The sequence below is a fragment of the Aquila chrysaetos genome, chromosome 13, assembly GCF_900496995.4.
Source record: "Aquila chrysaetos chrysaetos chromosome 13, bAquChr1.4, whole genome shotgun sequence".
Classification (NCBI taxonomy): domain Eukaryota; kingdom Metazoa; phylum Chordata; class Aves; order Accipitriformes; family Accipitridae; genus Aquila; species Aquila chrysaetos.
The window spans coordinates 6,544,098-6,558,032 of record NC_044016.1 but is presented as its reverse complement, the minus strand read 5'-3'; the positions used below and the strand labels follow the sequence as shown (position 1 = coordinate 6,558,032).

Below are 13,935 nucleotides of genomic sequence, written 5' to 3'. Positions count from 1 at the left end.
ACATCATCACCTCTGGTTTTCCTCACACACAGTGCTTGGGAACACGTGAAATGAAGCCCAGATACTCCAACCAACATTCATTATTTTGACCATACTATATGTGCCACCATCTTCAAAGCCTTTTGCAACTCTATACCTTCGTTTTCAAGGAAGGAATTTGCATTTGGGGCTGTCAGAAACTCTCTCTTCTGGAGTCCTCTCATTGCCTACCACTGCTGTGGGCTTGTGATTTCTTTACGTACTTTCCCTAAAGGTCCACTACCCCCTTCCCACCCCTAAGCCCATCCCTAGAGCTCTCTACCTTCAGGTGACTTTCAGATGCACTTCCACTACACCCTGTCAGATAGTTCACACGAGGATTTTTCTTTCCAATCACCCTGTGCTGATAACTGCAAGTGGTAATGAAGCCCAGCCGTTCAGCAGAATTCCAAACTGTTTGTTCCTCAATGACAGCACAGAGGATCTCACTGACTTAATGAGAAACTGTTACAGCACATAGCAGCTCACCAAGTATTACACAAGTAAAATAAGAGATGGAAACGCATTTGAAAAGTAATACAAACTAACAGATTGTGTAATTAACTGAAAACTCGTGTTTTCAGTTACAACCAATAAATTGCAGAACCTGCATGTTTTCGGCTTGCAAGTTAACATTGTGTAAAAGATTCTTTGAAGACTGCTTTTATTTTTTAAATAGTTTATTTAAAAAGTACTTGAAAGCTGTCACTAGTATGCGGCCTGTGTGTTCCCCTTTTGTGTAGTTTGAGATCCGCGTGGGAATGTGACCTTGTGAAGACTTGGTATGAGTTTGTCACAACTTCACATATGTTTGGCTTGACTCCAGAGTATCTGAGAAAAGTATTTAAATCTCTTGAAGGATATTTTTTTTTCCATGAACTACAAACAGGACAACCAAAGCAGATTTAGAGGCCTCATCCAGCAATATTGCCTTCAAAAATGTCTTGACCACACATTGACCTGCCATGTTAGAGAGATACTCCAATCTCCAACTTCATGTAGTGTCACTTACTAGTCTCTTCAATAATAAAGACTTAAGGAAAAAGAAAAACACAAACCAAAAACAAAAGAGAAAAGGCGACAAGCAGTTGATTTCCTTTCACTGCTGGAATAAGGCCTCTTCATCATCAGACAAATGCTGAACCTGCACATCCCTAGCTAACTGCACGCTCCCTTTGGGTACACAGTATTTATTAGGCACTGCACCTTCAATGCACCTGAACTTCCAGTGTCTGACAGGATTGAACTCCTCAGCTTCCCCACTGCTTCTGGGTGCAATGGTCATCTCTTTACATACGCTCCATTAAGTCACATAACAGTGCTAATTCCGGTTTTCAAAGTGACTAACTCCTACTTCAAAAGTCGCTTTTGGGAGGCTGAACATGTAAACTGGCTCTGTACCAGAGAGATCCACTCTCAAACAACTAATAAGATGTAGCGTAACAGTAGGATATAAAAAGGTTCTCGCCTCCGACAATCCAAACGCTCTGGCAAATATCTGAGTTAAAGAAAATAACGTTTAAGGCTGCATTATATGCAGAATACAAAGCTTTGCCCTTTGGGTCAGGCTACGAGGAGCATTGCACTAACACAGATTATTCCAGTTATTCTTGAAGAAGATCTGCTGACAAAACCAGTCTATGTGCCAACAGTCTTTCATGAATGCCAGTGTCTTCCTAGCACCATGGGCACCCGGCAGTACCAGCCAGCACTCCTCAGGACTGTATTTCTGTAATGCTCACTCTGAACAAGGGAAAGGATTTTTCACTTACCCTGTGAAGTCCCTTGATGGACCAACTCCGTGGACTGACTGGACTCCTCTCAGGCCCCTCTCCACTTCTTACACTGTAGTGTGTCATCAACCTGTGGGACCGAGAGCTGTGGAGAGCTTTTCTCATTAGCGGAGCAAAGATTACTGGGCAGAGATGGTAAGGCACATTTTTGGCCAATTTTGTCTCAAATGTGAGCATCATTCACTAGCAGAGATAAAGGTCTCAGCCTAGGCTGGGGCTGGTTCTGCAGCATCACAGGACTTAGCGAGCTACGTAGGGTCAAACTGGTTTCACAATACAGTACTGGGGGGAAACAAAATGTCAAGCAGGAGATAATTTACCTTCAACAGAGAGGTACTCTTTTTTTTTTTTTTTTTTAAATGTACTAGGCCTACAACAATGGGCAAGCAGCCTTAAGACTGCCCAGAAAGCCACCTCTGCTGACTATCTCAATTTGCAGATTCCAGCAGCATCCAGACTGGGTTTGAAACCTGTTGGTGAGTTTTCAGGCCTCTTGCAGCCCTGCTGATTTCTAGCTGCTTCCTTCCCTGCAGGTATCAGCCTACACTGAACAATTCCAGAACTCCCTTACACTTTCTCTTCTTACACCCACTTCCTCGCTACTGTTTTTTTTTCTCTGCCTGCAACAACAGCTTGCGGACCAACTCCTAGAGGCTCTGTAAAGAAAACCAGGGTATAGTTCAGCACACTTAGAGCACAGTTAGCATAGATAACTTTATTGCTGAGTTGAAAGTTGTTCAGAGATTCAGTAGGGACTTAAGTGGCTCCAGCTGGCTGGTGATAAAAAATTACACTTAAGGTTTAAGATGGTAAACACAGGATAATGATGGGAGATCACTTCCAACTCTACTGTGCTTGAACAGTTGCAGAAGAGACCTGCAGTCACAAGGAGAAGTGAAAGTGTCACAACAGCAACAGCTCTAGAACAGGTTGGGAAGGGAGGAGAAGGTGGTCCACATAACTGAACAACAATGATGGCAAAATTAAGCACCACAACAGAGAAAACTGTCAGCTTGCAGCTGACAGCTGCAACAGCCAGAGCAGCAATACAGTTCATCTGCAGTAGTTGCTCCACATCTTTGCCATTTAACAGTTCATCAAGGTAGGACACCAGATAAAGAATACTCATCGAGTAAGATTCAGGACACCAAGCTCTATAAAATAAACATTAGAAAACACATTTATATAATGACTGAAGGTTCAGCTGGGATCTATTTCTAAAATGGAGGTAATTTTACACAGCTCCCTGACTTTCAGCATCACTGTGATGACCAAACTATCTGAAGAACCCCCTGTGCAATGAATGAAGGTGCCAATTACCAGGTAACATGCAGACACTAGTGCTGTGACTTTAAGGTTTTGCGGAGCTTTCCCAACATCTAGAACTACAGCTCCTCTTCTGTAGCTTAGACAATTACGCCAAGTTCTATTACACATTTTTTTATTAAGAATATAAACCTAAATCAACGTGAATATATTTCCTGTCATGACATATCAATTTCAGCAGTCTTAGGTGACCATCTCCAAGGAATTAAAATATTTAACTCCTGTCAGACCTTTCTATGGTCTGACTTAAAGATACACTCTTTTGAACGTGTAAATATATATTGTGACAGTTGATTTAACAGACTTACTAATTCTCTCTCCATTAAGACTCTCCTAGATAGCATGTAACTGAGCATTAAATAATCCTCAGTGCTTTCATACCCCAAAATCACCCCCTAAGACAAATGATTTAAGTGAACTTTAGCCTGTTCTTCAAGTACTTTGCACTGGCCCCAGTTCCACTGAAATCACCAACTCCTTCCCTTTTCACCTGCTCTCCAGCAAACCTGCCACAGCGATTGCCTACACAGTCAGGAAAATTTACAGTCCCCCAAAGAATTGTTAGTCTTGGGCAAAAAGCCAGTTTGGGAAACTTTTTCCTTGCTCCCCATCAGGCCAGTCTTGTTCACCTACCGAAAACGGAGGGCATCTTCTCTTGATTTTGTAAGCTTTGTATGATTAATCGTAAGAGACATGCTGGCAAGTAATATTTAGCCCAATTAAACATTTTCAGAAGAGCCTGTGTAAAGTGCTGATAATCACTAATTTGATCAACCGCAGACCACGTTCCTACTTTTGTAATACACAACTTTAAAAAGTAGATACCGTATATCTCTCGACACTTGACAGACAGATTTTGTAACACTGTTCAGAAATTTAAATCAGAAATGTTCATACTTGTGCCTGAACACTACCCCAACAATAGCAGACCATTTTAGAATCTAGTGGTAATTTTATTTAAAAAAACCCCTTTATAACTCATTAAGGTTCATGTCAAAATTGGCACTGGGTCCAATAGTTTGCCAAAGCAGGATTATTGCATTACGTCTCTGAACAAAAACTAACAACCAACAACAGCAGAGAAGTACAGCTTTCAGGATACTAAGTCAAGGACATTTAAACAGCTACTCTCAATATTCTGCTGTAAGACAAATTGAGCAAAACTGTCCTTAGTGTACAGAAAGCTATATTAATCTTTCATGGTAGGTCTTCTTTATTACCAGTATTGAAAATAAGTCAAGAACATAAAAGGAGCAAGAGAAAAAGTCGGACTAACTGCAATTATTTTTCACCTAGTCTTTCCCTCTCCCTCCCTTCCAAGTTCTCCATGGATACAGAGACCGAAGTGTATGCCGTGAGAGAATGTAAATCAAATAATACATTTAAAATGGATTTTAATTTATGTACAGCAGTTACTGTTCACGAATGTTACACAGTCCCTGCAATTACATTCTTTGTAAGGCAAGTCTTTACTTTTCTCTACTGAATCTTCTGATGGAGAAACAGAAAGGAGGGGTGGAATCAACGAGTAAGGAATAGGTCATTAAAAATTTGGGGAATTTGAGTAGTAAACCTCAGAGAGTCTTCTACAAAGTTCCAGAAATAAATGGTGGCAACGTGTATATATTGCAATTTTATTTCATTCGCTCAAACAAAACGTTAGCATGTAAGAAATTTAAAATGACACAATATGATAAAAATAGCAGAGAATGAACTGAGAAACTAAAAAGAAGGTAAACCTAAATGCATGAAAAGTCAACATTCATTAGTGATCATCTTCAGTCTTTGATTGACACTTGATGCTCGCTAACTTTTTAAAACAATGAACTGGAAATCATTATGACTATCTGAAGAGATTTCAGCACCAGCACTAAGATTTTTACATTCAGTTGGTTTGCAGTTGACTTGGTAGCCACTTGTCCATAGTGCAGGTTTATCACGGGTCAGATCACAGTGTTGAGGAAAGCAACGCCTTCCTGGCATTAGAAAGGATCCCCTAAACTGCCCTCAGCTTAAGACATCCATTGTACAAAAGCACAGAACCACCACAATATGGTTTTTAAAGAACTTAAGTTACCAGTATGCAAAATAATCTTAGCTTCTGCAGTTCATTTTCAATACTGAAATCTCTGGAAACGGTGCAACTGTCAGTAAGACAGGAAATGTCTACAGTAATCTTTAATTCAATCCAATTTTCTGGAAAGAACCAATTCGGCAGTTTGGGATTACAGAAAGTATGTATGTAGAAGCAGCACAAAAGACGACATCTGTTCCTTTTTCTTTTAAACAGAAATCATGTTAATTATAGACCAAGGCACAAAACGTTTAGTGCATAAGCCAGTTCCTTGCACAATCTAGTAGTTCAGCCTTTAATTTGGACCACTTATACCCATTCATGCTATTCCACTATGCTACTCCTGAACTCTCCTAGAAACAAATCAAACATGATTTCTGACAAAGGTAAACGTCCTTGATGCTCAAAAAGTCCATGTAAAATAAAAAGTTACATCAACAAAGATGAAAATGCCTCCTCTTGTTTTGAGAAAAACAGTACTTGACAAGCTTACTACGGATTTTTTTTAATGCCTTCAATAAACGCATGCAGAAAAATGTTTTTGTTTTTCTTTTTTCTTTTTAAAAAATTATTAATAAATGGAGTTAGGCAATATTTTCACTGTAGTCTTCTCTTAGAATTTGAACCTATAGAAACAGGAAATGTTTGAATTGGAGAAAAATTTCCCATTGAAGCCTTTCCAAAGCTGTAAGTGCTGTTTTGCTTTGGTGTTCAGCACTTAAGACAGTATGTTATTGAAAGCATTTGTCCTATGAATGGAGCTGCATATATTTTAAGCTGAAACATTAATCTCTCCAAAAGTTGTAAGTAAACTTTTCTTTTGGATCAGCGCAGATCCCAAAGCAAACATGGCACTGTTACGGCTCAGAAAAATTGACAGTGCAAAGGAAAAGGGAAGATTTTGATCCACATTCTTTGTCCAAAGCACTACAGATCCAATTCACAGAATTTCTATTCCACTGAACTGTACCACATTACAAAAATTAAAAAAATAAAATAAAATTTACAAGCATAAAATCTGAAAACCCCAGGAAACAGAAAGGTATCATCTCCCCTAAAAATGATTCTCAAATTGTTGACTGAAACCAATGGCATACCATTGCTGTTTTTCAGTGTTTGGGTTGTGTGGAGCTGTAGAGTTTTTTGTCGGTTTTGAGTTTTTTGGAAGGAGGGTGGCAGATAAATCAGGAGAAGGGGGCATTTACTGTGACCTGATGCTCCGTCGTTCTAAGGTAACTAACTGCTGTCCTGTTTCATTAAACAATCAAAAAAGGAGTCTCAGAAAAGAGTGAAGCAGAGGGTCATGGTAAAAAGGTAAAGGATAACACACTTACACAGGGGCATCCTCAGTAATTCAGATGCCTACGTGTTTGTTCTCTCACCGAGAAATGAGTTAGGTTCACATGGGAGTTTCAGAACCATTATGGAAGTATTACTGAATTTCAAATAGAAAACTGAAAAAAGATACAAAAGGATTAAGTACCTGGTTCCATTAACATGGTTACTGATAAAAGTCACGTTTTCCTCATTATTACACATGCATGTAAGATGAAGAAAAAGTGTAGAAAGTAATAAAAATGTGTCACCTTCCCCCTCCCTCATCCCGCATCTTTCTGGGCATAAATTAAGCCTTACAAATGAAAAGGCTACTCTGTGACATGCAATTTTTCTTTTAATTAAAAAGCTGGCTGTGTTGTGTTACATTACAAAAATGTCCACATGCATAAATCTAAAAAAAGCCCCAAAATCTACTGTAAATCTACAACATACTAATGATTTACATTTGACTGCTGATTCGCATTATGTAGAAGTCTTGGATTTGGTAAAGCATTGTAACAATGTAGGAAGGCATCTACATCTTTAAACTCTGGACTGTATTTGCTTTTTTTATTTTCCTATAAAATTGCATGAAGGCTAACTAGAGAGGCTTCCTATCATAAAATTCCAAAACCTTGATATGTCATCACTGTCTAGGTCATTCACTTACAAATATTGCCCTTTAAAAGCGCACGTTTCTAATTATTCCATGTTTTGTGAACTGAACTTCTACACATCTGATCTTTTAAATTATTCATGGAAATATCAGATATGATAGGAAGACAAACCTGAGATACATTTGAAGTACAACAGTATAACTTGCTAACTCCTTCATTAATAAAGAAAACCTCTCTGAAAAGCCTTCCCAAGCTTTTCCCTGTTTTTTGTCTTAACAACAAATTCTGAAACATGTGCAATTTTATCTTGACATGAGTATACTTCAAAGCACTGTGATCTTGTCTGATAGGTATAGGAATTTCTGCATAATCATTACAGTAACTTTAAGAGTCTTTTCCACCCTGCTGTAAAGGTCAGAAAAAAGCTGCAAACTAGGAGGGGAATAGCATATCACCAGAGTGATGTGTCTGAAGCTTTTCAGAATAGGTTGTTTCTCCCTCCTTCCGAGTGTTTGTCTGTCTCCGTTTTCTTCTAACAGCTCACAAAACGTAGTCAGTTTTATACCAAGTTAAAGAGTCACATCGGCTTAGTACTAGTCTTTCTATGCAGTATTCGACTTGCTGAGTTCCTGTCTGATAGCTAGAGAGAAAGAGAGGGAGAGAGAGAAAAGTTAACAAATCATCAGTCAAGGCAGAAAGCCAGAATACACAACTAACCACTTAAAGAAGGCTCACCCTGCTCCAACAGTCTTACAACACGAATAACCTATACATAAGATAGCTTCATGTGGCTTCAGACAAGTATCATTCTTAACCAGGCAGTACCCTTTTTCCTCTTGTAAAATTTTTAACATCTTATTTTTCAGTTCTGCATCTCCAGCAAGTCTATGACCTTACCTGATGACAGTCACTACCACTGGGATTATCACAGAGCATATGTGTGGGCTCATTTATTTTAATTTGTTTGTTTGTTTTAAGAGCAGCCTCAGGGCCCTCCCTTGTTTGCATCTTACTGTTCTGAAAGGCTGTGGTATACAGCACAGTCAAAATATAGGGAAAAGCACTGCATTCTCTGTAGCACAAAACCAGCCAGCTCCTTCTACAACATCAGTTGATGACATCTGATATTTTACCAGCAGTGGTATCAGTTTAATATGACTTCCCCCCCCCCCCCCCCCCCCACTTTATTTTGATACTTTCCACAAAGAGAAGGAAAAAAAAAAAAAAAAGCACAACAAGGTAGTAAATCACACACAGAGTTTTATTTACTTCTTGACTGGTAGACCTTTAAGATTATGCTTTCTCAATGATTTCCCTTAACTACAAAAGACTACTTAGGAAAATAACTTCTGTTAAAATAAAAATGAAAATCTTAAGAATTCTTTTCTTTGACTCTTGTGTTACAGACCAGAGAGAAGACTGAAAGCTGGAAGCACAATCCTAGTCTGAGTATTACCAGTTTTGAAATATGTACCTAAGCAGCTCTGGATTATTTAAAAATAACCCACCTACCACCACATGATACTAAGAATAACTGCAAATCACTCATATACAGCATCCCTCCAACCACTTTTAAGAGATGCTACTTGGTGTCAATGTTCTATTAAAACAAAACACACAGGAAAGAAAACACTGAAGCACATCAATCAGAACAGGTCTGTCACAAATGAAAGTATGGCACCAGACTAAGAACAAAGCTACTGTTACCAATGTATCATTCTCAGGCTAGAAACACATTGTATTTACATTGTTGTGCATCTGTAGCTACTTACTCCAAGACTGAACAGCAGCAGCAGATTGATACCTACCATCAATGAGTTCTTCCTTTAATTTCGTTAACTCCTTCCTCATTTCATCTAAAATGTCCTATGGTGTCAGAGCATAAATAATAGATTAGTTTTGCAACGTGAACAGATTAGTTTTCCCACCTGTAATTTTCTGCAGAGAGAAATCCAAAATTCTTCCAACCTTTAACCCTTCTGAAATGCATAACCCACACTTTAGCTTCCAAGTTAATCCCCAAAATCTAAAGCATCCCTAAAACATTCTTACTGCAGGCACAATGAAGAGAAAACCTTCTGTAGAAGTTCTACAAATTGATTCCTGTAGAACTTATGAGAGGAGAAGGGACATACTGAAGTTAGAATATTGCACTAATGTAATTGTTAAATAAAAAAGAGTAAAAAGAACATCAACCCTGCCCCTGGGGAAAAAAAAAAAAAATCAACCCCCAAAAAACAAGAAAACCCCCAACCCAGAACTAAAAAACTTGGCACATCCCTTTAAAAAAAGCTTTGCTACAGACAAAATGTGATGTGGAATGCAAAAAAAGTAGCTAACTAAAAACTGCAAGCCAAGGAAATATTCAAAGAAAAAAAGAAAAAAAGGGAGATCAAGTTATCAAGGTATTCCCAGTCACCAACTGGAATGTGCAGGAATGAAGGTGACAGAGTGAAGTACCGTCCCCTACTTGCCGTTTTCTCCATCCTTTCGTCTAAGTGACGTTAACTGATGATTTGGTGACAATGTTTTTACAAGCAGAGTGGGGGGTAGTGTCTGTTTCTGCAGAGACTGTCACCTCCTGGCCAACTCTGTAGTCAGCAGGAAACTCATCCAGAAGATTTCAGCTGTTTCTTTTTCAGCTTTGGGGTTAGCGTGCTGTTTGCAATGGAGCGTGCAATTACTCTAGTCCTTTACAAGCTGTCAGTGGAAGACTCATGCGTGGACACACCTTCCCTACCTGAAATCATTCCTAGCATAAAAGCACGTACCAAAGCTGCAGAGGCAGGTCTCCCAATTCGCCAAGTCTTAGACAAGACTCTTGGACAAACAGGAAGAAGCCTTGGAGCAGCAGCATGTCTAGCAGTTGCTGGGAAAAGCAGTGGCAAGTAAGACCTTGCCATGTGTCCAGTAGAAACAGTGAGAGACGATTTTGCCTCCAGAGAAAAGAATCTTAACAGAGGCAGCGAGAGTCGGCATGCTGGAACCTTGGGAGAGCTGTGCTTTATGGGCTGATAGGATCCCCATCCTCTGTGCCTTCAACTCAAAAGATCCACAGAGAAGAAAATAAAGCACCCCAGAAAAAAACCCCAGAATTTAAATAAAGGCAGCCAGACTGCTATCAGCAGCAGCATTTCATGGAAGCTGTAGCAACAGTACCACAAATCCTTTTGAGATGACAGGAGTACCCCTTCAACTGGATTCTAGGACAACCCCACACACACTCCAGAACCACCCACTGGGCCAGAACCTGCTCTAGAACCACCCAGGGCCAGATAATTATCCAGAATCAGCTGCAACACCAGAACCTGCTCTAGAACCACCCACTGAGCCAGAACCCATGCTCTAGAACCAACCACCAGCTGGGAACTCACTCGAACAGACCGCTGAGCCGGAACCCACCTGCTCTAGAACCAACAAGGTAGAACCTGCTCCAGAACCTCCTTCCCTACTCAGGGACCAGCCAGTTGATCCAAACGCCACTTCAGGAAGATCCTTCACCTCCAACTCCACAATTCACACCCCTCTAAAAACCACTGCTGCCAACACCACCACACCCCTACAACCAACCACCTCCCAAACCCACCAAATCTGGAACCCGCCCACTGTACAACCAACCACCACTCTACAGACTCCTGAATGTAGAGCCCCCCCGGCAACAGCAAGCACATCGCTCCCCTTTTCAAGGGCAGGGATCCAACTTCAGCAGAGCCTTGCCTGGAAAAGAGGCAGATCACACCCACAATACACTGCGTGCTCATAGTCTCTGCCAGTAAAGTTAACTAGCACCATCTCAACATGCTCCCCAAGAAAAAGAGCTTCCACCAGCTCAGCATGGACAAATGTGGCAAAAAAGCACTGGCAAAACCTCAGACATGACTCCCCATACCACACAACTCAGACTGGCACTGAGAAAGTGCAGTACTGCTTTTCCCCAAGCATCACTCAGCAAGCCACCAGCAGGCCAGCCACCCCCATCATACCACCCCTCTTCAAGACTGCCACCTACACCAGGGACACCATGCTGAAATGCTGCTCACCCACGGGAATCACGTTTCCCTGCTGCACACTGGCCTCACAGTTCCCAAAGAGCCCAAAGATTACTAGGTGCACCACGAAGCACAACAGGGCAAAAATACACAGTAGCATTCTTGCACATGGACAACTCCAAACACTTTACACAAGTCTACTCAGGTCAGCATCAGCTCAATGCCTCAGGCAACAACTGCTCTCAAAAGGACATCTGCACTGAAAGCACCTACCAGCAGCAGCAAAGATGATCATCTTAGGGCCTCCTCAGCAACAGGGGACTTCTCAGTAGTCTGAGGAACACAAATACCTTACACTCACTTGCCCCTTTGAGTGCTCCTGTTCTTAGGAATATGGAACGTCTGCTCAGTCTACAGATCACTAATGCTCTTAACTGTCTTCATACAACTGTCTTCATAAAGCTCCTGTCTTCATACAAGTCACAAGAGATCCCTGCTGAGCCTCTGGTTGCACAGGTTTGTCTGTTTAGCAACAGTACTTGACAAAGGCCTGTCACCTACAGGTAACTTACAAAGCATCCCGTAACATCTTTTCCTCATCTGACAGCAGGCGACTACCGCCTTCTTCCCACAAGACTATCCTCTGCTCTTAGCCAGGACAGCTACACAAAAGGGGGTATCACTGGATGCTCTTTCACCACCACACTCATGACCATGGGTGCTCATATCTGATATTAAAACATAGTAATACTTGTTCTGCTAGAACTGCTCCGAGGGCTTGCCGTTTGTTTGTTTGCATAGAGAGAAGAGAAGGAAAGGTTTTCCAGGCAAACTGGTTTCCCAGTTCCATTCATAGTATCAACACCACCTTGTGTGTGCTGTCTAATGCAAAAGCAGGAACAAGGATCTGTGAGAAAGTAATGGGGCTGTGTAAGCCGCCATCCTACAGTTACAGCTCCTAAGAATACTGAGACATGTCTGGGGAAAAATAATAACTAATAATTACTAAATCATTATTTAAGTTTGGAACTAGTTAACAAAACAGTTAAAAACTGGTATTAGACAGCTACAAGCCCTTATACGCAAGTTTTCTATTCAAAGCATTACATACATACCTGCTTCAATCTGTCATAATCTAGACCTTCTGACTGTACTCCATTGGCACTGGGTTGCCCCGTTGGTGTAGATTTTGGTCTGCAGTACAAAAAGACATCCATGAATTACTGGTCACTTATTATTACAGGACACATAGGACTTTGCCGTCAAACTTGCTAACATTCATCTATCGAAAACATAGTAAAGAATCAGAATGAAAAAAATGTTGGGAGTGGGAGGGTGGGAAAAAATCAGGCAGACCCAAAATACCACGCAGAATAGAAAGCAACAACCAAGAACATTTTCCACACATTGGAAATATTAATTACCATAAGAATAAGAGTTATTAGTTCAAAACAAGAACTTTTCAAGTAGCAGACAGATTTCACTGTCAGTGGTTTCTGATTTTTTTCATAATGGGCATGAAAAGCTCAATGCCTTCAAATGTCAAATACTTTCCCTTCTCCCTTTTCAATTGCTTACTCATTTTAAAAGAGGCCCTCTCAAAGAAACACTCCCACTAACTAATGACTACATGTTGATGCTGTAACTGTATGAATACTGTGGAATCATCCTGGCAGATTTTCAACATTTGACAGGACATGGCTGAGCAACCTTATCTAACTCCCCTCCAACCTAAATTATTCCATCAATTGCTTTCTAAAGCTACTGAAAGCAAATACAGTAACAGCAGCAAGATTTATAAGATAATACTTGAGAGGAAGCTCTAGTGTTTTGGACTATGTCATTTTCAATGTTTGCTTACATAATACTCTCTTAAGACATCAAAAATTTGCTTACCAAGATCATCTTGCATTTTTAACACGCATTCCAGAAGCAGCTGGTTTTCTACCTTCTCACTTCTCTTTTCTGATCCCCTCTGTTTATACAAGGTGTAACTCAGACTCATGTACTTACTACACTTCCACAGGGCTTTGCATACCTACAGCTATGAGCAGAGACAGAACCTAGATCCTAACAGCAGGAATACAGAAATGGCTCTCCAATGCAGGGATGGATGGGTGGGTGGTGTGGGACAAAGAGGGAGGAAAGTTCTGCTGTTCTTAATTACTTTTTACATCTTGGCTAACATTCTCTCTCCATTGCTCTATAAAATGTTAAGCCAAAAATAAGCTGTTGATAAAACTGCTGACAGTTCACGTCAAGAGGTTTCCCCAATGTTTAGAATTATCACAGTATGCTAACGTTAAGGAAAGGCAGGTTATTAGTAGACTAAATTGGGTCCTATTTCATCGTCCTTGTATGTGGCCTCACTGAACAAAAAAGCCTGGCCTCAACTCACTTCAAAATTCTCACAGAGAAGGAATTCATTAAACACTGCATTTTTCTGGATTCGTTACCTGAACGTGCAGTCTTATTTATTATGATGGAAGGTGGCCAGGAACAAAAAAAGACAAACCAGCAGGAAAGACACAGTTCTACACTTTACCTTCTCTCAAATAAACAGTATAAAACTATCTTTTTTCAGAACAAAGCAAGTGTGAGGGGCACAAGCGGTATATCCATTGCTTTAGTTTTTCCATTTATTTATGTACTTTTAATTTAGCTAACACAAAAAAACTGTTCTCAGAAGAAAAAGAGTAGTGAACCTATATATATATTTGTTTGTTTGTTTTTACAAAATCACTACCTTCAGTTTTCATGCTTCTTCCCTTACAAGACAGCAGTTCATCCATGAAGAAACT

General features: G+C 40.3%; 1 protein-coding gene across 12 annotated transcripts in view; it reads right to left on the bottom strand.

The window, feature by feature from the left end:
- Positions 1 to 4,514: 4,514 nt before the first annotated feature.
- Positions 4,515 to 13,935, bottom strand: part of ENAH (ENAH actin regulator) — a 100,813-nt gene continuing 91,392 nt past the window's right edge. For all 12 annotated transcript variants that reach the window (XM_041128409.1, XM_041128410.1, XM_030035211.2 and 9 more), the window contains 3 exons: positions 12,250 to 12,328; positions 8,954 to 9,011; positions 4,515 to 7,785 (listed from right to left, as the gene is read on the bottom strand). In XM_041128409.1, coding sequence (XP_040984343.1) covers positions 7,748 to 7,785; positions 8,954 to 9,011; positions 12,250 to 12,328 — 175 coding nt within the window. In that variant the 3' untranslated portion in view covers positions 4,515 to 7,747. The remainder of the gene's footprint in view (positions 7,786 to 8,953; positions 9,012 to 12,249; positions 12,329 to 13,935) is intronic.